Source organism: Microcebus murinus, chromosome 12 (genome assembly GCF_040939455.1).
Source record: "Microcebus murinus isolate Inina chromosome 12, M.murinus_Inina_mat1.0, whole genome shotgun sequence".
Taxonomy (NCBI): Eukaryota; Metazoa; Chordata; class Mammalia; order Primates; family Cheirogaleidae; genus Microcebus; species Microcebus murinus.
The window spans coordinates 89,475,702-89,500,038 of NC_134115.1; the positions used below are offsets into that span (position 1 = coordinate 89,475,702).

The 24,337-nt window shown below is 48.2% G+C and overlaps 1 protein-coding gene and 1 pseudogene across 9 annotated transcripts in view; one reads left to right on the forward strand and one right to left on the reverse strand.

Annotated features, from left to right (window-relative positions):
* Positions 1-24,337, forward strand: part of PRRC2B (proline rich coiled-coil 2B) — a 105,706-nt gene that overhangs the window by 44,713 nt on the left and 36,656 nt on the right. For 7 of the 9 annotated variants that reach the window (XM_012744086.3, XM_012744085.3, XM_076009135.1 and 4 more), the window contains exons 3-11: positions 151-328; positions 3,578-3,680; positions 6,888-6,960; positions 10,855-10,998; positions 12,789-13,030; positions 13,492-13,613; positions 14,371-14,510; positions 19,440-19,530; positions 22,144-22,336. In XM_012744086.3, coding sequence (XP_012599540.1) covers positions 151-328; positions 3,578-3,680; positions 6,888-6,960; positions 10,855-10,998; positions 12,789-13,030; positions 13,492-13,613; positions 14,371-14,510; positions 19,440-19,530; positions 22,144-22,336 — 1,286 coding nt within the window. Of the gene's footprint in view, positions 1-150; positions 329-3,577; positions 3,681-3,887; positions 3,955-6,887; positions 6,961-10,854; positions 10,999-12,788; positions 13,031-13,491; positions 13,614-14,370; positions 14,511-19,439; positions 19,531-22,143; positions 22,337-24,337 lie in introns of those variants that run through there. The other 2 variants (XM_012744089.2, XM_012744091.2) reach the window with 2 other exon arrangements.
* On the reverse strand, positions 16,039-16,898 carry LOC105859864 (large ribosomal subunit protein eL6 pseudogene; annotated as a pseudogene).

A 24,337-nucleotide genomic window follows, 5' to 3' on the forward strand; every position in this document is an offset into this window, starting at 1 on the left:
TGTTTGTTCCCACTGCTGGCCTACCACTTGTGTTGTGTTTGGGTGGCTTTGTCAAGGCCACTTAGAATGTGAAAGAACAACTGAACTAACCGGCCCCTTGCCTCCTGTGACTTTCTGCGTGGTGTCTGTTCCCGTCCCTCTCGCCTGCAGTTATTCCTAGACATGGCTTACAGAGTCTCGGGAAAGTTGCCACAGCCCGGCGTATGCCACCGCCTGCAAACCTGCCAAGCTTGAAGTCTGAAAACAAAGGAAACGACCCCAACATCGTTATAGTACCCAAGGACGGAACGGGATGGGCAAACAAGCAGGACCAGCAAGACCCAAAGAGGTAAGCAGCGGAGGACAGCAGGCCGCACAGCGGAGGGCCTGTGCCAGCACCTTCCCCTGGGCAGAGCCGGAGAACTGAGCAGATGCAGACGAAGCCTTCTCCTCTCTGACTCCTGTTGCTCAGTGTGCTTCTTGCTCCCTGTCTTCATTTTTCCTGGCTTTTAGAGCCCACGCAGCAGTGTTTCTGTGGACAGCCTTGTCCCCAGTGCCCAGTGTCCCCCTGTGCCTTATTAGGAAAGGCCTCATCATCCCAGAGGAGCTTATGCAATCACTCAGAGCCAGCTCCTGCAAGAACCGCTGTGGGCAGCGCTGGTGCTGGAGCGCTCCCTTCCTGACGGTGGGCGGCCCTGTGCGCTGAGCTCTGAAGGGGAGGCGTGCGGCCTGCCCAGCTCCAGGCCCGGCGCTTCCCAGACAGAGGAGGCCATCACCGTTGCTCTGAACAAACCCAGTCATCAGAACAACACAGAATCCTCATGAACCAGGGTCACAGTACGGAAGCCTTAGGAGGCGAGGGTTTGGCATGATGTTGTCATTAGAGACACAGCACCTGTGTGGTGGGACCCACGGCCTGAGTGAGCCCCTCAGACTTGTGAGCCCTGTTGCCTTCCACTGTGAGTCTCTTCTGACTGTTCAGTCAGTGGAAAGTGTGTTCCGGGAGTGGCTCTGGGAGGGCAGGGCCTTGCTAAGGCTGGCAGGCAGAAACTTGTCTCTTGCGGAATGAAAATAAAAGTAGTGTGTGATCTCAGGCTATGTCCTGCACCTGCCTCTCTTGCAACCTGACTGTCGATGTGGGAACACACAGTACGAGGGACCTGGAATGCAGCCTGCTGGCCGGTCTCCTCCTCTTTCAGGTCTGTGCTGGAAACGACCATGGCAGCTTTTGTGACACTGTTCCCTGTAATTATTTCAGACAGCGAGCAAATAGCTCAGCCAGATGATTACAACGCAGTAATAACTGAGATAGGGTCTTTTTTTTTGAGAGACAGAGTCTCACTTTGTTGCCCAGGCTAGAGTGAGTGCCGTGGCCTCAGCATAGCTCACAGCAACCTCAAACTCCTGGGCTCAAGCAATCCTCCTGCCTCAGCCTCCCGAGTAGCTGGGACTACAGGCATGCGCCACTATGCCCAGCTAATTTTTTCTGTATATATTAGTTGTCCAGCTAATTTATTTTTATTTTTTTAGTAGAGACAGGGTCTCGCTCTTGCTCAGGCTGGTTTTGAACTCCTGATCTCGAGCAATCCGCCCGCCTCGGCCTCCCAGAGTGCTAGGATTACAGGCATGACCCACCGTGCCCGGCCCTGAGATAGGGTCTTATGTTATTTAAAAAATTTTCTGGCCAGGCACGGTGGCTCACACCTATAATCCCAGCACTTTGGGAGACCGAGGTAGGAAGATTGCTAGAGGCCCGGAGTTCGAGACCAGCCCGGCAACATAGCAAGACCCTGTCTCTACAAAAATATTAAAAGTTTTTTTCTAACAGTTTGCTTAGGCAGTAGAGCATTTGAAATCAGACAGCCCTTTGTGTGGTTTCCTGCTAGACCATTTATTAGCTTGATAGAACCTGGAGAATTATTTGACTTCTGTCCCTCAGTGTCCTCCCTTGAAGTAGGAATGTTATCTGGTTCCAAGGGGTTACGAGGAATCAGTCAGGAATCAGTGGGATGACACAGGCCAGGTGCTCGGCACAGAGGAGGGGCAGATGTCACTGTTGTCGTCACTCCATTCAAATGTCCACATCAGGAGCTCTGTAAGGAAATGGGCATTGCACATTTTATTGTAAGTGCTGAGATGCTCTGCTACTGAAAGTTCTAGAGAGAAGACAAAGCTTCGCTCCCCGGTTTATGCAGCGTTACCTAGCATTGGGGTAGACAGTGTCAGGTGGCTGTAATGCAGGCCAGTTGTGTGGAAGCTTGTCTGCCAGGGAAGGGGGAGGAGGGAGTGTTGGAGAAGGCAGCAGTACCCAGACCGGCCCGCTCTCCAGGGTATCGGGGAGGTGGCAAGTGGGGGGCCCAGAAAGTGGGGACTCGGTGCTTAGGCTTAGAGAACACAAGCGCCACTACCTAGAAGCTTCCGTCTTAGGTAGCGGGTGAAGTGAGAGCAGGACCGAAGGCCTTCATTTTGTTGTTACCATAAATGGTGAGTTACCTGGATCAAGGGAACCTTGGAAGAGGGTGTCGGTGTAGAGTTTAGCTTCTGCTTTCAGATGAGCCTCCAGGATTGGATGGACTCTGGCCAAGCGGACTGGTGCCCTCCTTGAACCCTGTCGAGTGGAAAGTTGAATAGAGTGGCTAGAGAGCTGCGGAGTCAGAGCAGAAATCTTCGTTCAGAGCCTTTCTTGTTGCTCTCTCAAAAGATTGCTCACAGAGAGTAAATTCACTAACACCACCTTTTTTGAAGGGCAGTTTGGCAATATCTTTTAAAGTTGAAAACATCTTGTGATCCAACATTTCCATTTCTAAGATCTTATGCTACTGAATTACATAAAAAGGGTGCCAAGATATGTACAAAAAATTCTTATTACAGCTTTATGTGTATTAGGGGGAAAAAACCCAAATTGGAGATTGGTTAGGTTATAGCCCATCAAGTTGTACAGTGTCGTCATCAAAAGAAAGGTAGATCCATATGTGTTGTCATGAAAAGATGTTCAGAAACCTTAAGTAAAAAATAAGGAATTATGTGTGTGTGTGGTGTTATTCTACTTGTGTTAAAAAATACTATATTAACATATGTATAGCAAAATCTGCTTGGAGTTTTTGGAGGATGAGATCGTGACGGATTCTGTGTTATATATATTTATAAATTTATTTTTACTATGAGCATGCATGAGCCAAGAGAAAGTTAAAAATCTGCTCGTGGTTTCAAAGCAATAAGCCTCTGAGTAAGTGTCATCAGGAGTAAGGGGCGCAGGCCCCTTCCCTTGGTGACTCAGTTTCCCTATTGGCAAACCCTCTCTCTATCACTTCCATTGTTTACAGTGAGCTTTCCATTTCTACAGACAGAAGGCTCTATAAGAAGGCAGAGACTGTCCTGTCTTGTGAAATGTCAGTGAATAGATCTCAGACATGGTTTAGTTTCTCATTAGTCTTTGCCGGTGTGAGAGTCTACTGGGGAAAGTATTATTTTTATTGGCCAGAGGGGGCCTTGCTCCCAGTGAGCAGCTGAGCATCTGTGGCTGTATGAAATGCAGAGGGTCCTGATGAGCATGCCTGTGCTGTGTCTGATTCCCACCGTTTGTCCTGCCTTTGTCTAGTTCCAGTGCAACGGCCTCTCAGCCGCCGGAGTCGCTGCCGCAGCCGGGTTTGCAGAAGTCTGTCTCCAATTTGCAGAAACCGACACAGTCAATCAGTCCGGAGGTAGGTGCGGGGGGCCCTATCCTGGCTGTTTCTTGGGCATCGTAGCCCCTGAACGTCCCTGTTGCCGGGGACTGGTAGGAGTTGCTGCTCAGCAGTGTGGCTTTGCATGACCTGTTTATTCCAGAGGCAAACCTGATGAGAGACTTTAGAAAATGAGCGTGGGAAATTGTTGTGGTCACTGATGAAGAAAATTTAATCTGCAACTTCTGGAAAAAGACCCAGATACAGAACAGGACACAGACATCTACTTTGGTTCCTGTTGATTTACCTTGAGGTGAGGTCACTCAGGCTGGGCTGCAGGCTAGCTCAGGGTTTCCCCAGATGTGCTGCGTGGAAACTGGTGTCATAAGAAGACAGAAAGTGTCAGGCCACAGAAAGGTGCAATGGCCAGGTGAGTCTGAAAAACAAAATTGAGCAAGCTCCTTCACTGCAGTACTTCTCAGTGCCTTGAATACACTAATGTGTACCGTGAGTCTCTGAGAAGAGGACATGATGGACAGTATTCCCCAGATTTATTTGTCTTTGGAAACCTTGCTTGACTAAATGTGTCTGAGGACTGATGTCTCTCAGAACACACTTTGAGAAATGCTGAGATACTATCTTGTATTTGATGATACATTGAAAATATCTTTCTAAACAGAAAGTCAGGATTTAACCAAGCAAGAGCTTATAATACACTCGGTCCATCAGAATCTGGCTACAGTTTACAAAGATCAACAGGAGGATATATTAATACTCAGCTAGTAGCTAGAAATCTAGATGACAAGTCTATGAATTTTTTATTTATTTTTATTTATTTTTTATTTTTATTTATTTTTTATTTTTTTGTAGATAATTAGAGAAAGGAATTATGAATTTTTTAGACGACAAAAAGAAATGCAGACATAGATACCTCATATTCACCAGCTCTCTGAACAACAACTTGAACTATCATATTTTGGGTTTGTTTTGCTACCTGGGCAGCATAAAGTCTGAAATGTCATCCTCTCTCCACTCTAACCACTAGGGAGGTCTGTGGCTTTGCCAGGACACCCTCTCCCCACCCAACACAGAATTATGCTTTTCAAATCAAAGGGACCGTATTCATGTGGGACTGATACTCGTCGGTCTAAGTCCAGTGGCATCTGCCAAATCATTCAGAGCATATAGAGTTGAGCTTCTGTTTCCCAGAATTTGAGACTAAGTAAGATTACGGAGCCGTGGGTTTTAGCTCCGGCTACACGTACATCAGACTTGCCTCTCGAGCTGGTCACGTGTGCCCAGACCCCACCTCTGGAGACTGGGTGAGGGCCTGGGCGTCTCTCCTGGCGCCATCCAGTGCTCAGCTCTCCTTAGCTGCTCTCTGGTTTTTTCTCATATGTGGGGGTGGGGGGTGATAAGAAGAAGAGACACCCAGTGTTTTGCTGCTTCTAGAACATCTCCTCAGAGGTATTACTGGAGTTTTGCTCTGGGGATGAAATTTGCCGGCAGCTAGGTGTGATGGTGCCCACCTGTCCAGGAGGCTGAGGCGGTAGGATCCCTTGAGCTCAGGAGTTCCAGGCTATAGCGAGCTATGATCATGCCACTGCATTCCAGCCCCTGCAACAGAGCATGACCTTGTCTCCAAAAAATAAAGAAATTGGCTGGGCACAGTGGCTCCTGCCTATAATTCCAGCACTTTGGGAGGCCAAGGTGGGAGGATGGCTTGAGGCCAGGAGCTTGAGACCAACCTGAGCAACATAGTGAGACCCTATCTCTACAGAAATATTAAGCAGTTAGCTTGGTGTTGGGGTACGTGCCTGTAGTTCCAAGTACTGAGGAGGCTGACTGAGGCAGGAGGATCACTCAAGTCTAGGAGTTGGAGGTACAGTGAGCTACTCCTCTATACACTCCAGCCTGGGGGATAGAGTGAGACCCTGTCTCTTTAAAAAAAAAGAAAAGAAAGAAAGAAACTTGGCAGCAACCCTAGTAATCCTTTCTTGGCCCTGTAGGCATTCTTTCCAGTTTAGTGCCTTTGGGTGAGGGCAGGGGTGGCATCCCTGTGGCTACAGACACCAGGTGGAGGGCAAGGGATTGCAGTGTGTGGAGGAGGAGAGTGAGACTCGCCCGGCGCCCCTCTACTTGCTGCTGGGTCTGAAGGCCCTCAGCTCACTAGTGGGACTACCCGGCTCTGGCTGCATTGCCCCTGCTGTGCTGCTGGTCCACCCTTCTGTGGTCCAGCAGGGGGACGACCGATGTCACGCATTCAGGGCAACTCTGATAAATGAACGGATTGCTGCATCTGATTATCTGCTTTGTGTGTGTGCAGTGGTGGGGGTAAGGGGTGGCCTGGGAAAGAAGCAGTGGCGGGAAAGGGGGATTACTGAACTTCTTGTGGCATCGGCTTTGCTGTGTGTATATTCACCTTCATTTGGAAGAGGAAGGCTGCTTAGTAGTTGACAGGTGAGCTCAGTGGTTAAGGACTCAAAGAGGCTCTGGACACAGGTAGGCTGGGAACAGGTCCTGGTCCTGCCACTCGAGCTGAGTGTCTACGTCAGTCGCTCCTTTCAGAGCTTCTGTCAAGGTGTGATCAGACCTGCCCAGGGTGTGGTGAGGATGCAGTCGGGCTGGGTGTGCCTAGCATAACCCCTGACCCTCGTGGTCCTTCAGCAGAGCTTCCCTGGTGGGGCCGAGGCTGAGCCGGGCAGGCCCAGCTTAGCGGAGGAGGAAGCGTGTCGGGGGGAATGGCAGAAGGTGCAGAAGGCGTGGCACTGCAGCCTGCCCACCCTGTGAAAGGCTGGGCACGTTGGGTTTCCCGGGTTTGCCCTCCCCAGTTAGCAGTGGCATGCAGTTTTAGGGACACCTGAAGGAACTGGGGTTTCGCCTTTGTCTCTGGAGCAAAATAAAGTAGCTCTGTGTGGGCACTAGAGGCCACCTATCAGAATGTTCCAGAGAACAGCATGAAGATGGATGTGGGTCTGAGTCCTGGCTTTGCTGTCTAGCCAGTTGTGCGACTTGGAGCCGGTCTCGTCCTGTCACCTGTTGCTCGTCTGTGAAGTGGGCCCGGCAGCTCCTGGCCCTGGGACCGTGCGCTGCGTGGGTGCCGCTCGGGCAGTGTGCGTTGTTGGCCACTGTGTCCCTGTGAAGCTTGTGTCTGAGGTGCCGGCCTCTTAGCACCTCGTTCTAACGTGCCCAGTTACTGGACAGCAGACTCTCTGAACTGGCTCTCTTGTGTCTTCCTTCTTCCAGAATACAAATTCAGTGCCAGGTGGACCAAAGTCATGGGCACAGCTGAATGGAAAGCCAGTAGGACACGAAGGTGGTAAGTGTGTGCGTGTGCCTCTGGGTGGCCGGGCAGGGGGACCAGTGGCTTTGCCAGACTGTTCCGGTGGGGTCTAGACACCTGGAAGCTTTGTGGAACCTCTTCCACAAAGGGTTAACTCTGCAGGGAGCCCTTCCCTTTGCTGCAGAGGTGGAGGCTCAACTCCGCAAGGGATCTCAGCGCTCTGATTTCATGGAGTATTACTGCCCCGGCATTTCTCTTGTGCGGAAGTTCGCAGAGGAGACAGGGCGCCGGCCCTGCTGCTCTTTGCCGTGGCCGTGCTGTTGGTGGCATTAAACCTGCTCAGTGGTGTTGCCAGCCCCCACCCACTTCCTCTCTCCTCGGACCACAGGGGGAGGTGTTGCTGGGTAGTCTCAGCGTCAGGCTTGCGGTTATGAGGAAGCCAGCCTTGGGGACTCAACTGCTCGCTTCTGGCCTTAGCACCAAAGCATGCCGAGAGTTTTGTGGTATTTGTTACTCTTTGCCCCTTCCTGGTGTCACCTTTTACACCATCCCTGCTGGCCAAGGCTGCCCAGACTTGGCCTTTTGTAGCTTATGCCAGAAAACCAGCTACACGGTCCCCCTTCCCCGCAGCCCGCCACCAGACTGCCCGCCCGGGAGGACATGCTCTGGCAGGGTGGAAATCCCGTGATAAAGGCGCTTTCCTCAGTCTCCAGTGGGAAATGACAAGCCCGTCAACATGCCAAGTGGATTTCTACTCTAGCTTCCCCCTGGGCACTGGGGGCACAGTCTGAAGCTCGTGACTTCTCACTGCGCAGGGGCAGCTCCGCCCCCATCGTAAGAGGACTTGACTGACTTTTCTGTCTGGCTGTGAGGTGGAGGGTGGGGCGCCATGTGCCCTTGCGGCACTCCAAAGGGTCATTAAAGTTGCTTTATAAAAAGCATTCATGACCCAGGCACGGTGGCTCATGCCTGTAATCCTAACAGTCTGGGAGGCCGATGGGGAGGGCTACTTGAGCTCAGGAGGTTGAGACCAGCCTGAGGAAGAGTCAGATCCTGTCTCTACAAAAAAAATAGAAAAATTAGCTGGGCATGATGGCACATGCTTGTAGTCCCAGCTCCTTGGGAGGCTGAGGCAGGAGGATCACTTGAGGCCAGGAGTTGGAGGTTGTGGTGACCTATGATGATGCCACCACACTCTAGCCCAGGCAACAGAGTGAGATTTTGTCTCAAAAAAAGCTGTCACTAGACTCAACTGGTTCTTTGGCTTTCTGTATCCTATATTTCCAGAAGGTTAGAATTTTTTAAAAGTGAGCGGAATGTACTAATTTTTATTTAAAAAGAACTACAAAGGCTGAAATAATGAAACCAGTATGAATTGACATAACCCCTATGGACTTAGTAGCTCCACCATGAGGAAATCACGTGTTAATTATACTCGCCCATGCGTGAAGTAACCTATGTACAAGGCTACTCACTACAGCATTGTAATAGTGAAAAACTGGAAATGGTCACTTGAAATGTCCATCAAAGCATGGTACTTCATTGAAGTGCTATAATAATTTGGCTGTGAAGAAAAAAGCAAAAGTGATCTGATATGGCAAGATTTCCAGGATATATTGTTAAGTGAGAAAAAGAATATATACATGGTATGTATAGTTATCTCACCAATTGTGCAGAAAATGGGGTGAGGAAAAATACACTTTTGAAAAACATTGCATTTGCATTTTTAAAAAAAACTCTGGAAGGAAGTAGAAAACTACCAATTTTTGAGGGAATCAGAAGCAGGCAGATGAACACAAGGTGAGAGGAAGGCTTTAATAAGTATTTACGGCCTTTCATTTCTGAAGCATGTAACTGTGTCACCTATCAAAAATAAAACTTGGCGTAGACAGTGGTTCTAAGCCCAGTGCAGTGGCCCACACTTTCAGTCCCAGTGACTCAAGAGGCAGAGGCAGGATTGCTGAGCCGGGAGTCGAGCCCAGCCTGGGCAACCTGGCAAGCGCAGCCCTTACAAAAGAATTGTAAAACAGTAAAAATCCTCCATCAACATTTGAGACAGCTGGACCTAGGGGCCCAGAGAACACACATGCTGGGCCCAGGGTGCCTGAGTAAAAGTCGGTTTCAGTTCCCCGTCTTCCACTGGGTCACGTGTCTGTGGCACCATCAGGGCTGTGGGGATCTGAGGCTGTGCCCATAATGTTTTAGTGACTCTGGAATTTGAAAGGGCTGCTCCTGAGTGGACAGACGCTCCCCACGCAGGAGTGGGCTTCGGTCTGTTCCCCCTGCGGCAGACCCAGGCGACCTGAGCGTGTGGTTTGGGCCGAGGATCCCGGCCCAGGGCTCTGGTCCAGCTGCTGCACCACCAGTAGCTCCATTCGTGGCCTTGGAAGCCCCTTGATTTTACTGCCTCAGTTTCTCATGGCAGAGGACAATGGTGGGTGAACATAAAACATTGGAACCTTGGGGATATTGGTGTTTTGGTTTGAAATTTTGAGTTCTACCCTTTATCCTTTTTACTGATGGATGTTAAGTTTAATTCATGACTGCTGAGGCAGAAAAATGGGATGGAACAGCAGTCATTGGACATGCTGGGCTTTTTCTAATTTTGGATAATCTACTGTATTTTAAAAATGTGACTTTTCATATTTCATTCTTGCCAGTGACCTTTTAACATAATGAAGCAGCCCCGTGAGTCAAAATCCCCTAAAACAGAGCAGCAAAGCTCCTTTGTGATGCTTGGAGACTGCCTCTTAGGTTAACTGTTGGTGAATGAAATGTCCAGTTTTCACCCTTACAGGTTTATTTGGCCCTTTTTGCTAAGCGGGATGGCACGTGAGTTGCTGCCCTGTGCCTCTGCCGCCATCCCAGCTGTGTCTTACTGGCAAGGCCTGCCTTGGTTACCAGGTGCCGGAATCAGTGGAGCTAAGAAATAATGCCTGTGGACAATTGGGGGTGAACTGTATAGGGGACGAGGTGTACGGCCGGGGGCCGTTGTGGCGTGTGATGTTACTGTTGCTATTATTCAGGTAGGGCTGCTTGTGTGCTGCCTGTTCCAGATGAAAGGACCAGTTCCCACTCTGGAGCTTAAAATGCAGCATTTATTGTCTAGTCATCTGAAAAATGATTGCAGAGCCTCTGTGTTAAGTGCCGTACATGATGGGAACAAGAGTAGGAAAGGCTTCTTCTTTAAAGAAGTTTGTGATGTGGAAGAATGAATGAAAGAGCAGAGAAACTGTTTCCAGGATTATAAGAGCAAAATATCGGGCCTTGCAGGGCTGGAGGAACTTTAGAAAGTGGTAAACTGAAACCATTCAAAGGCAGAGGAGTGACAGGTGAAGGAGGAGTGCGTAAATTGGGGGTGGTGGTAGAAGGGGTGAGGCACGGGTGCAGCTGCTCGGCCTGTGGTCCCAGCACTTTGGGAGGCCGAGGCAGGAGTATCACTTGAGCCCAGGAGTTTGAGTCTTTAGTAAGCTGTCATAATGCCACTGCATTCTAGCCTGGGCAACAAAGCAAGCAATTTGTCTCAAAAAAACCCAAAAAACCTAGGGCGGGTGTCTTGGGGAGGTGGGTGAGGGAGGGAGGCACCTTCAGCTGACTTTTCCTTCCTCGGGCTGGTTTTGCTGAAGCCTGTGAGTGTCTGCCACCCCACCCTGGCATCAGAAGGGCCTTCCTGCCTCCTTCTGGGGCGGGGGCGAGATGTGGTCTGGAGCAGCTGTGATGTCCTACCCCGAGCCCTCTGTAACTACGTGCCAGGCCCTGCGGGTCAGCTGGGAAGGGTACTGGCAGCCAGCATGGAGGCCCTCTGCGCGGCTCCTTGAGGAAGAGGCCCGCCGCAGAGCAGCAGCGTGATATTTAGCACTTGTAGCTGGGAACCCAGACGACTGCTGACCCATCTCACTTGCCTTGTGTCTTTCCGGGTTTTTTTGACAGGTTTAAGGGGCTCAAGCCGACTGTTATCCTTCTCTCCCGAGGAATTTCCGACGCTGAAAGCAGCTGGAGGGCAGGACAAGGCTGGCAAAGAAAAGGGCGTCTTAGATCTGTCGTATGGGCCAGGACCAAGCCTCCGCCCTCAGAGTAAGTGGCTGCAAAGTCTGTCTTGGCACTTGCTGAGTGTAGAATGTCCCCTTCTGCCTGCCCTCTTAGAAGGGTGCCCACTCTGCTGGGGTCTCTGCCGCAAGCTGGAAAGCGTGGCCACCGGCCCTCTCCCTGATCCGTGCGCTGTGGGCTTCGCCAGGCTGTTTAGGGCCTCATTTCTGCCTTTCCAGTCCCTTGGGTTGAGCCCGGCCTGTCCCGTCTGCCGTCCAGTTGTTGGTTTTGCAGTGCTGGGTGGTCCTGGCAAGGGTCGACAGAGGACCAGGAACTTGAGCCCCTGATCAGAGCTTGTTCCCGAACCTAGCTGAATCCCGTCAGAGTCACTTCAGGAGTTGGCGAAAGAGCCTCGTCTCCAGCCTCCCCCTAGTCCAACCAAATGAGAATCTGTGTTTTTAACAGGCTGCCCTGGGGAACGTCCCAGAACCAGCCAGCCATGGTCACTGGTCCCCTCATCCAGTGTCTGGCCAAGGTCTGCAGGACCGTGTGGCACTACGTGCTGGGGATACTCTTTTCTTAGAGGCCACTGTTGGCTTGAGGTTAAGGTGGGGTTCAGTAACGTCCAGGAGCGAGCTGTCCTGCCTGTCCTCATCGGGGATTCCGAAGGGGCTCGTGTTTGCAGGGGCCTTGGTCTGGCCCTGAAATGTGAGAGGCTTTGTTTGCTCGTCTTGGCTCATCCCCACGGCCTTCCCTGTTCACGTCGGAACTGATGATACCGTACATATCAGGGATTGCTGTGTGGCTCTGCCTTAAACAGAGCTGCCTTTCCTATGGCCTGCACAGGGCTATTTTGTTTGTTCCAAATACATAATCATTCTTCACGACAAGAATTGTATCGTTCTGGGATTAATTAAGATGAGTTGCTTTGTAGGACCATAAAAATGTACGATGAATTTTGAAGCTTCATCCTAGATGAAGCTTCTAGGATCAGTTTATCTCTTCCTTGGAGAAGGCGAGGAAACAGATGCCCAGAGGGTGACCTTGGCTTGGCTGAGATCACGCAGCAAAGGGCTTGGAGAGCTGGGGCCAGACGCCACGTTTGTGGTTATTGTCCCGGTTCCCTTTCTCTTAGGACCATGTAACTCGGGGACCTTACCTGCTTCAGCTCCCAACCAAAAGGCGGCTTGAGATCACAAGTCTTTCGGCTCATCTGATCTCTTACTGGCCCATAGTAATTTCCACCGGATCTTGCTACAGTTGGCAGTGGAAAGTGTCATTTAGAAAAGGTGGGCGTCTGCAGGTTCCAGCCTTCGAGCAGCACGAGCGACCCACGCCCCGGCTGGAATGAGGGCAGCTCCGTGGTGTCTGTCTCAGGCACTGGGGTCACTGTGTTGAAGGTGCCACCGCTAAACAGAGTTTGCAGACACTGTCAGTCAGGAACTCGCCCTAGTTCTAGCGGCAAGTCCAGTACCGAGCATCCTGATGACCCTGCCGGGGCCGGGGCAGTGCTTGTTGAAGCAGCGACTTGAGGCTGTTTTTGTCAGGGCTGTCTGGTTTCTCTGGGCTGTGAGATGTGTGGGTGTATGTGACTGCTCCTAGTATACGAGGCCACATCTCAGGCACACCCTCCCCCCCGCCTAGGAGGTCTCCGGCGGCGAGCTCATGCCATCGGCCAGGTGTCCACCCCAACCTTCCCTGTCAGACACGACAGTTACTTTTGGGTTTTTTTGTTTTTGTTTTTTGGTGAATGAGGGGGTCCCTTGACCTTCAGAACCTCATGCGATCCCTCCTCCCCCTCCTCTTTCCTCTCCCCTTTGCCCCCTTTCGATTTCCAGATGTGACAAGCTGGAGGGAGGGCGGTGGGCGAAACATAATTTCTGCCACGTCTCTGAGCGCCTCCCCAACTGAGCTGGGCAGCAGGAACTCGAGTGCGGGAGACGGAGCCCCCTCCTCGGCATGTACCAGCGATTCTAAGGACCCCTCTCTCCGCCCGGCTCAGCCTGTCCGAAAAGGGGCTTCACAGTTCATGGGGAATGTATACCACCCACCTACATACCATGATATGCTTCCTGCTTTTGTAAGTCTTCAGAGTGTACATTTTTTTTGCCCCATGAAGTTGGATTGTTTACGTCCAGCAGAGCCTAGTTCAAGTGGTTGAAAGTCCACCTTGGATTCTCCCTCCCGATTCCACTCTTTGCCCTGATACCTCACTTTGGAGGTTTCCATTAGTTTTGCATTTTCGCTCCCCACTTTTCAAATCTTAAGGGCCTCTGACTTCATTCCCAGTGATGTGGATATTATTTTAGCCTCGATTCTTTGGAAAAAGGAGAGGCAGGTATTCCCTGATACAAGTCCCCAAATCTACTTACTGACAGCAGGACAGAAATGGGGGAGATGGTGGCAGGATTGATTAGGAAACCCCAAGACTTTCCTGTTTCTTTTTCCCGTTTTCCATTTTCGAAAGCAAATTTTAATTTAGGTGGAACCTGAAATTTAGGCCATTACCAGAAAATCCTGTTCATTGATGTTATGTTTCAGATGTGTTCGCCACAGTCATCAGAGAACCAGGGTACAGTGGAACGAGGCTCTTTCCCCCTTCCTCAGCTCCGCCTTGAACCCCGTGTTCCTTTTAGACAGTTCCAGATGAATGACCAAGATGGGTAAGGCCATTGCATTGCAGTCATGTGTGCAGAGATTTCTCCTGGTGGTGAAGCTATTTAAGATAATGGACCGGTGCATGAAAGTGCTTTGTCTCCTGGAGACCACCGAGCCATTAACAACCAACTCAGTACCCCAGGGCTCACGGGGAAGCTGGGACTTGGTGCTGAATGCGAGATGGGGTTATGATTTCAGCCTCCTGGCAGAGTTGGAATTCTGGCATGTGCTTGCTGCTGCTGCCCTAAACATGAGCAGTGAGCATATTAAACTGCAGGATGGCGCCAGGCGCGGTGGCTCACGTCTGCAATCCTAGCACTCTGGGAGCTGAGGCGGGAGGATTGCTCACAGTCAGGAGTTTGAAACCAGCCTGAGCAAGAGCAAGACGCCATCTCTACTAAAAATAGAAAGAAATTAATTGTCCAACTAAAAATATATAGAAAAAATTAGCTGGGCATGGTGGTGCATGCCTATAGTCCCAGCTACTCGGGAGGCTGAGGCAGGAGGATTGTTCGAGCCCAGGAGTTTGAGGTTGCTGTGAGCTAGGCTGACACCACGGCACTCTAGCCCGGGCAACAGAGGAAAAAAAAAAAACAAAAAACCTGCAGGATGAGGCAGAATGGTCTCTCTGGAATGTAATTTATTTTATATGTTGCTTTTAAAAGGAAATGACATAAATATTAAATCAAGTGTTTGATTTTGTTTCCGTCTGCATATTGAACATGAGTCCATCATCATCTTTATTTTTCTTTTTCTCATCAGAAAAGAAAAGCTGGGGATGGCCCGTCCTCTGCGCCCACTGAGGCAGCTGGTAGAACGTGCGCCACGGCCCACCATCATCAATGCGGAAAACCTGAAGGGCCTCGATGATCTGGACACTGATGCTGACGATGGCTGGGCAGGTGGGTCGTGATGCTTGCTGGTGGGTGTGCTAGGAGGGCAGGACCATGGTGTGTTCTCCCTTGGCAAGACGGGAGCCCAGGTGCGAGGCCAGGGAAGCAGCTGCGGTGGCCTGCATTTGTCCTCATCTTCAGTGGGCCCAGGGGTTACCTCCTGACCAAGCCCTTAACCTTCTTTTGGTCTTTGGTCTTGATTTTACAGTGTTAACATCTTTTTTCCTTGTAGTTTCAATGGCTAGAAAAGTGATGTTAACTTTTTTAAAAAACGGTTGATGGAAAATTTAAACAAAATAAAATAATCAGCTCCCAGCTACCCATCACCTAGCTTCAGTAAGTACCAGTCTCCAGCCATTCTCTTTTTTTGTTGTTTTTTTAAGAGGTGCATCTCACTATGTCATCATGTTGTCCTGGCCAGAGTACAGTAGCTATTCACAGGTGTGATCGTAACGCATTGCAGCCTGGAACTCGTGGGCAGTGATCCTCCTGCCTCGGCCTCCCGAGTAGCTGGGACCACAGGCATGCGCCACTGCGCCGGGCTTGTTCTGCTGTTCTTATTTCTTTAGCTCCACCCACTCCTCACCCCCCCCAACCAGATGATTTTCTTCTGTGATTCTTTTTGTTGTTTGTTTTTTTTTTTTTTTTTTCTTTCTTTCTTTTTTTTTTTTAGGTTTCTACTTCTGTGTGAAAAACTTTGTTGTTTGTTTTCTGGTAAATTTTAGTTACATTGAAAGGCACACAACTTAACTGTACAGTTTTGAAAAATGGATACGCGTGTGTCACATAGACCTACATTGAGATACAGTACATTCCAGAGTGGTGTGCCTGCCTGGCCAAGAGTATGCTGCTCTCCTGGTTAATTTTGCCATAAATGAGTTTTGCCTGTTATCGAACTTCAAATGAATGGAGTCATAGTTTTTACTTTTGTATGATGTTTTTGATAGTCATCAATGTTATATATATCAGTTGCTTTTATTTGCTGCGATATGTTTCATTGTGTCAATATACTATATTCAAAAGTGCTATTATAAATAGTATTTTTATTTTTCTTGGGTAGATATCTAGAAGTGTTGGGTGAAAGGGCAGGGTGTGGTTAGGTTTGTAAGAGCCGTCCACCCCTCCCCTGTGGTGTGCCATTCCGAGTTCCCAGCGGCAGTGTGTGGGAATCTGGCTACTCTATATCCTCATAACATTTGCGTGTTTGTCTTTTTAATTTTAGCCATTCTGGTGGGTGTGTAGTGGTATCTCATTATGCTTTTAATTTGCATTTTGCTGATGACTAATGATGATAAACATGCTTTCATGTGCTGTTTGACTACTGATACATTGTCCTTGTTTGGTGTCTGTGCATTGTTTTTTGAGTGATAGGATACCAGTCCTGGATGCAAGTCCTTTGCAGCTTGCATTTTGTAAATTTTTTTTATTGCATTCCTGTGTATTCATTTTTTTACCATTGTGTTTTGATGAGCAGAAATTTTTATTTTTATTTTATTTTTTTATCTTTCAGTTATTTAATTAGGTTCTTTGTAAAAATTTAGAACACCAATCTGTGAGGATAAAATCCATTTGTCAGGGCATACAGAGATGGCAGATAGCCCTGGAGCTGAGGAATTGCCTTGATTTTTGGTAAACTTTGGGAGTCCACGGCTTTCTGATCCACTTTGCACCACCGTTCTGTAATCTCATATTTTCCCTTTTCTGGGTCGAAGATCTCATCCTCCTGGTGTCTGGGCTTCCGCAGCTGCTGCTTCTTGAAGCGAGCATCAGTGAGGTGCTTAGGGATTTTCACATTGCTGATGCAATATTCGTGGCGATGACAAATTTCTGGTGTGTCCTTTACAGAGGAACTCGATTAAGGGACAGAGGTCCAGTCACAAGTAACAAGCCACTGCCCAGTTGCTTCAGGAAAAGCACCCTCTTGCCTCTGTGGCGTCTGGTGAGGATGATGAGGATGGTCCCGGGAGTGGTGCTCGCTCACAGTCTTCTCACGTGTTGGCCAAACGGTTTTTTGCCGTGGCTCAACAGCTTTTGAGGCACATCTTTGGTTGGATAGTACCTAGGCATTTTGGGAAGTTTAACCACCCGAGTGCCACCATTCTTGTCACCGCCAGCTGGTTTTGTAACAGTAGCGAGGACCTTCTCCTCTTTCTTTTCAACCTTGGATTTAGCCACTGAGTATCTCCTCTTGTGCATGGCCTTCCGAGAGTACATGGCAGATCGGGAATATCTGCCTTTTCCTCTGATGAGAACAGGATTTTGGCTGCAGTGCGGCTTCCCCTTCTTAACCTTTTTAGCCTTTAGGTTAGCCTTTTTCACTTTGCCACTGGCATCAGCCTTCTCGGCTTCAGGTTTCTTCTCTTTAGTATCTGGCTTCTCAACTTTTTCACCCACCATCTTGCAAGATGGGAAAGAGCAGAAATTTTTAATTTTGAAGTTTAATTTATAAATTTAGGGATTTTTATGGTTATTACTTTTGTGTCCTGTCTACAAAAATCTTTACCTCCCATTAGTGGTAAAGATATTCCCTGATATTTTATAGTTTAACCATTTTAGGTCTTTGATTCACATTGGATTAATTTTTGCATATGGTATAAGTAGGAATCAAAATTAAATTTTTTTTCTATATCGATAATCCAGTTTTTCTGCACCAGCTGTTGATAAGCGTTCCCTTTCCCTACTGAACTGCTTTGGCACCTTTGCCAAAAATCAATTGACCACAAAAGTGTTGGTCTATTTCTGGACGCTATTTGTTCATCCTCATGCCAGTACCACACTGTAGTTTATAGTAAGTCTTAAATTTAGGTAGTATGAGTTTTCCCACTTTCTTTTTCAAAATTGCTTGACTATTCTAAGTTCTTTGCATTTCCATATAAGTTTAGAATTAACCTGTTAGTATTTACAAAGAACCTGCAGGCATTTTGGTTAGGATTTTGTTGATATTATTTATCTTGGAGAATATTCTCAGTGCGCTTGAAAAGAATACACACTCTATACATTTGTTGGGTATCATGTTTTGTAAATATCAATTTAGTCAAGGTGTTTGACGGTGACAATCAGATCTTACATACTTAGTGATTAGTGATATTTTTGTCTGGTTCTGTTAGTTACTGAAAGTTAGGTATTAAGCTCTCCACTCTTGTTATGGATTTATCTATTTTTTCCTTTAATTCTGTTGGTTTCTGTTTCATTTATTTTGAAGTTGTTATTTTGCATACATATTTGTAGTTTTTTTTTTTTTTTTTTTGAGACAGAGTCTCGCTTTGTTGCCCAGGCTAGAGTGAGTGCCGTGGCATCAGCCTAGCTCACAGCCACCTCAAACTCCTGGGCTCAAGCAATCCTACTGCCTTAGCCTCCCTAGTGGCAGGGACTACAGGCATGCACCACCATGCCCGGCTAATTTTTTCTATATATATTAGTTGGCCAATTAATTTCTTTCTATTTATAGTAGAGACGGGGTCTCACTCAAGCTGGTTTCGAACTCCTGACCTAGAGCAATCCGCCTGCCTCAGCCTCCCAGAGTGCTAGGATTACAGGCGTGAGCCACCGCGCTCCGCCTATATTTGTAGTTTTTATGTCTCCCTGGTATATTGACCCTTTGTGATAGTTCCACGTCCCTCTTATCTCTAGTATTGCTTGTTATCTTGTGGTCTGTTTTGTTCTGAGTTTATGCCATCACTGTCACTTTATTTATTGTTTTCGTGGAATGTTTTTTTCTATACTTTTCCTTTTAACCCATTTGTGTTCATATTTAAAGAAAGTGATTATTTAGGCCAGTGGCTCATGCCTGTAATCCCAGTACTTTGGGAGGCCTAGGCGGGAGGATCACTTGAGAACCAGGAGTTCAAGACCAGCCTGAGCAACATAGTGAGACCCTGTCTCTACAGAAAATAGACTAACTAGCCAGGCATTGTGGCTCATGCCTGTAATCCCAGCTGCTTAGGAGTCTGAGGCAGGAGGATCACTTGAGCCCAGGAGTTTGAAGCTGTTGTGAGCTATGGTGATGCCACTGCACTCTAGCCTGAGCAGCAGAGGTAGATCTCAAATAAAAAAAAAAAAAAAGTGATTATCTAGCAGACAGCATGTATTTGCAATCTGCTTTTCATTTAACTCTGCCATTTAATTTGATTGGGTCTTTAATGTTACCTTTTCTTAAAAAAAAAAAAAAAAAGGGTTCACACAAATTTTCATGTAACATAAAGTTCACCCTTTTAAAGTCTACAAATTTGTGACAAGGTTTTGCAACTGTCACCACTATCGAATTCCAGATTGTTTCCATCACCCAAAGAAACCCCAAACTTGTTAACAGGCACACTGTCTGCCCTGAGTCCTCTGGCAGCCGCTAACTTCTCTCTGTCACTGTGGATTTGCATTTCCTGGACATTTCATGGAAATGGAATCAAGCAGTGTGGAACTGTTCATGTCTGACTTCTTCACTTAGGTTAATGTTTTCAAGGTTAATCATGTTGTAGCATGTAAATCCATATTAGTTCTTCTTTATGGCCAAGTAATATTCCATTGCTACCCTATAGATTTTGGTGACTCACCCCTCAGCTCATGGACACTCTGTCTCCCGTGCTGGGCAATGCCTGCGGCTAAATTATAGCTCACATCTCTCACTGGTAGCGTTTCTGCACTTCACGGGTAGACTTCTGTTTGGTTTCTGCCTGCTTTGCTGATTCTCTTGTGCCTTGAAATATTAATACATTTTAAAAATATTTTGTCCAGATTTAAAAATTGTTATCTGTGGGAGGGCTAGTCCAACCAAGCCACTTTGCTCTCACCAGAGTGGGAGCTGCCCTTGTCCTAGTGCAGGCAGCTGGCTGGTGTGACCCCCTGCTCCACTGGGGCAGTGTGATTTCCCACTGAAGGAGGCTCTGCCCCAGTACCCTGGGCACCGCTGACATTCTCATCTCTTCCTCGTCCCTCTTGTTGTAGGCCTCCATGAAGAAGTGGACTACTCTGAGAAATTGAAGTTCAGTGATGATGAAGAGGAGGAAGAAGTTGTGAAGGATGGCAGGCCGAAGTGGTAAGGCTCCCTGTCTCTGCTCTGGCACCATCCCAGTGTCGCCTGACACCAGCGCCGTGTGAGCACGTTCATGCTTATGGGTGCTGCTACATGGTCACCGTGCGGAGTGCATTTCCTAGTTTCCATAGCAACCCCAGAGGGCAGATGTTCTTTCCCTTTTGCTGTGGGGATGACAGCTACTGAGGGTAGCTGTTACGGAGTGGAGCGAAGGTTCGTACCAGGTGTGCGCTGAGTCCTGTGCTCTGTGAACCTCGTAACCATGTGCCAGTGTTTCCTGAGTGTGTTATGCACATGCTTCTTCCACGGATGTTCGTGGGTATCAAGCCCCAAAAGGCTTCTGTGGCAGAGCAAGTTTGGGAAACCACCCTGGGTTCAACTTTCTTCTTTATGGCAAGATCTTGCGGTTCCTGAAATGTGCTGGGGTAAGTTAGGAAGGCGGGAGCCACATTGCCCAAACGCGTCTGGCCACTTTTCTTTCTTTTTTGGATCGCTTCATTAGACTAGTTTTACTCAGTGCCCTTTGGGAAATGATTGCATTGTATCCTGGTCCTTCCAGTTTGTATTATAGTATCAGTAGCGTTGGCTCGTACTTTTTGAATACTACCTGTGGTTGCATTTTTGTGAGTACTAGCAAATAAGAATGCTTTTCTCTATGGAGTTGCCTATTTCCTTTACACATTTATCACATTTATTAAAATGCGATTAATGCTTTAAATTGTTAAGATATTCATGCTTTGTTATGTTGCAGATTTTTTTTGGCCTATTTTCTTGTCAATAAGTGGATGTTTATACAGTCAAGCCTGTGGGTCTGTTTTTTGTTATTTCTTTTTTCACTTCAAAGCCCCTGCAGTGTCCCTTTCCTGGAAGGAGCTGGTGACAATCTTCCCCTGCTCTTTCTCTGATGATACACAAAACATTAGCTAGTTGAGGCTTCTGTTATTTATTTTCATGCTTTTTAATTTCATCCAAAGCTTTGGATGTAGCTGGGACATATCTACAGGTCATTTATTGGAACACTAAACTCAGAAGGAGATGTGACCAAGGATTTTAATCAAAGGCAGAGACGTAAAATCTTACAGGCTTATTGGAGCAGCAGGACACTTTGTTCCTTGTCTCTTTCAGGGAATGTGAATTGAACAATTCAGTTGAAAATTAGACATGGGTTTTGGGCCCAGCTTTGTTACTGGCCGTGACCCAGGACACCTCACATTCAGAATGTCCAAACTACTTCCTCCTGAAACAAGCTCTTTTTTTTTATATTCTCTGAGCTGATTGACACCCAACTCTCAAAAATTCACTACATGCTTCCAAGTCTTCTTTGACATCTTCTTTATTTCCTCATGCCTGATTGGCTCCTGAAACTTCCTCTGGCTCCGTTCCCTTCTGTTCATTGTTCCTGGGACCACTGGGACCAGCATCTGTCTCTTCTGGACCCTCCGGGGGCCTGCCAGTTCATCCCTTTCCTTCCATCCTAACCTCTTATGTCCCAGCCTTCACGCTCTGCCATAGTGATCTTCTAACAACGCCCATTTTCTAATGGGTCAGAAGCTTTTGTGTGGTCTCTGTTTCTCACAAAGTCAAGTCAGGTTGCTAATAGTGGTTGTCCTTTCTGTCCTCCCCTAATCCACCTTACCTGCCACATCTTCCCTCTTCCTCCACATACGTGTGTGTACGCGGACACACGCAGGCCCACGTGGCTGCACACTGGGACCTCGCTTCTCTCTGATCTGCGGACTGTACTGGGCGTTTGTAAATGCACACCTGTGTCTTGCCCACGCCTGTCCTCCACTGCAGCACTTCGGGGTGAGCTCAGTGCAGACTCCCTTCTTGTCGAGCCTTCTCTAACTCTGCTTTGGAGCTTGTCTTTTCCTTTTCCCTTGTCTTTTCCTTTCCTTACAAGAGTCTTGCTCTGTTGCCTGGGCTAGAGTGCCGTGGCATCAACCTAGCTCACAGCAACCTCAAACTCCTGGGCTCCAAGCAATCCTCCTGCCTCAGCCTCCCGAGTAGCTGGGAGTACAGGCATGCGCCACCATGCCTGGCTAAATTTTTCTATATATTTTTAGTTCTCCAGCTAATTTCTTTTCTATTATTAGTAGAGATGGAGTCTTGCTCAGGCTGGTCTTGAACTCCTGACCTCGAGCGATCCTCCCACCTCTGCCTCCCGGAGTACAAGGGTTACAGATGTGAGCCACCATGCCCGGCCTTCTGTTCTTTTGAGGAGTGTTTATTGAGCACCTTCTGTGCAAAGGAGGGAGCTGTTGTGTAAGGAGAGGGACACGGGTCTGGAAGTTCTGGTTCAAATCTGTGACCTCCGCCCTGCGAGAACAGCTCCCTTAACTTCTGAGACTTTGTTGCTGACTTTTTAAAAAGAGGGTGTAATGAGGACTTTTTTGTAGTCCATGAAATAACAAATGTGATGCATCCTGCCTGGGGCTTTGTGTGAAAGATTGCCTTGATAAATGTCGCTGAATTTTGGAGTTTGCACATAAGACACAGGGCCTCCATTCTGATTAAGAAAATTGGTGTATGAGCAGTTTGACTTTAGAGTTCCCAAGGGACTGATTGGTGAGATCAGACATGCCTGGACTGACCTGGAAGGTGCGTTTGTCCTAGGAACAGCTGGGACCCCAGAAGGCAGCGGCAGTTGTCGATGAGCTCTGCGGACAGTGCTGATGCCAAACGTACTCAAGAGGAAGGAAAGGACTGGGCGGATGCAGTGGGCATGTCTCGTGTTGTCCGAAAGGTGCCGGAGCCTCAGCCACCTCCCAGGAAGCTTCACGGCTGGGCGTCAGGCCCCGACTACCAGGTACTGTGTGCCCGTGCGAGTTCTGTGCCTGGCTGATGAGCTGGGACACACACTCCTTCCAGAGTCTTTTGACCAGAGTTCCAAGACGAAGACCACAACAGTCCTTCAGTTTTCCGTCCTGTGCGTTTGTATCTCACCGAGTTCAGTGGCTGCATTTCTGAGAAACCCTAGGTGGGTGTTTCCTTTTTAATTAAAAAAATTTGCAACAGCCACTAAGTTATAGAAAAGTTGGGAGTGCAATACAAAGAGTATTTTTTTTCTGAACCGATCAAAGAGCAAATTGCTAACCTGACCAGGCCCTCTTACTGCAGAGCACTGTGGTGTCTGATTTCTACTAAAGCAGTGGCACCCATTCCATCCAGGTAACTGCAGTCCCACCCAGGAAGTTAGCATTAGCATATCACTGCCATCTAGTCCTCAGACCCCATCCTACTTTCAGTGTCCTCAGGTAGAAGAAGCCAGTTTAGAATCCACGCTGCCTTTATTTATTTATTTATTTATTTATTTATTTATTTATTTATTTATTTATTTATTTTGAGACAGAGTCTCGCTTTGTTGCCTAGGCTAGAGTGAGTGCCGTGGCATCAGCCTAGCTCACAGCAACCTCAAACTCCTGGGCTCAAGCAATCCTCCTGCCTCAGCCTCCCGAGTAGCTGGGACTACAGGCAAGCGCCACCATGCCCGGCTAATTTTTTTCTATATATATTAGTTGGCCAATGAATTTCTTTCTATTTATAGTAGAGACGGGGTCTCGCTCTTGTTCAGGCTAGTTTTGAACTCCTGACCTTGAGCAATCCATTGCCCGCCTTAGCCTCCCAGAGAGCTAGGATTACAGGCGTGAGCCACTGCGCCCGGCCCACGCTGCCTTTAGCTATCATGTCCTTTTGTTCTCCTTCAGTCGGGATCACTTTCTCAGCCTTTCCTCTGCTTTCGAGGCGTGGAAGCTGTGGCAGTTCCGAGCCTGGGAAGCCCCCATGTTGGATTTGTCAGGTGCTCGCTCCTGATGAGGCCCATGGTCCGTGTCCTGGAGTGGAAGCTCCCTGGCATTATATACTGACTCTTCTCACTGCGTGCCCCCCGCCAGGTGGCCGTGACCCCACCCTGTCTCACTCTGGCAGCTTGCACTTTGATCAGCACAGTGTCTGACAGGTTTTATGCTGTAGTTTTACTCTTCCTCCCATTTTAATTGATTAAGAAGTTCGTGGAGAGGCAGTTTCAGACTGTGACTATCCCATTTCTGATCAAACTTTGAATATATGCATTTGCTTATATCAATGGGTTGTAATAGGTTACTCCCGTTTCATGGTAATGGTCACATCTCCCTCCTTTGTGAAGCACATGCTTGGTTTCTGACAGTGACCTTTTCCATGCTCCTTGTCTTACTTGGGATCAGCTGCTTCTCCACGGAGTCCTACTTTCTTTTAGTGAAGGATGCTATTTAGAAAACAGTATCTGAGCCCCAAGAGTGCTCCTTGCTGTTGGGGTGTCACTGCTCCAGGGCCTTGTCAGTGCACAGAGTTAGGGGATGTGTGTGTGTATACACATGTGTATGTGTACAGATACACACATATATGCGTATCTGTGTCTACATTGAAAACCCTCTGCTCACAGTGGCACCTCCAGTTCTATGGGCTTCCTTTCAGTTTTCTCTCGTGGCGTATTTGTTATTCCTAATATTTATGCTTGTTTGATGAATCCCCCGTGTGAGACCAGTCTCCCTTCCTGCCACCACCCTGTCTCCCTGGTGAAGCTGCCCCCTCACCCACTCGGCAGGTCGCTGCCCCCACTCCAGGTGCTCTGCATTTCTCTGCTGGGCCATCCGTCCTCATCCAGTTTGGGTTCCGACTCCCAGACCAGGCCCCACCTGCATGTGAATACCCCCTCGCGTTGCCAAGGCTCTGACCCCCACTTTGAGCCACCACGACCCCCGGCACCTGCCGTGTACCTTGCTTTGCCATACCTGACGAGTCTGGATTGACCTGGTCAGCAGAGGAAGAGCTG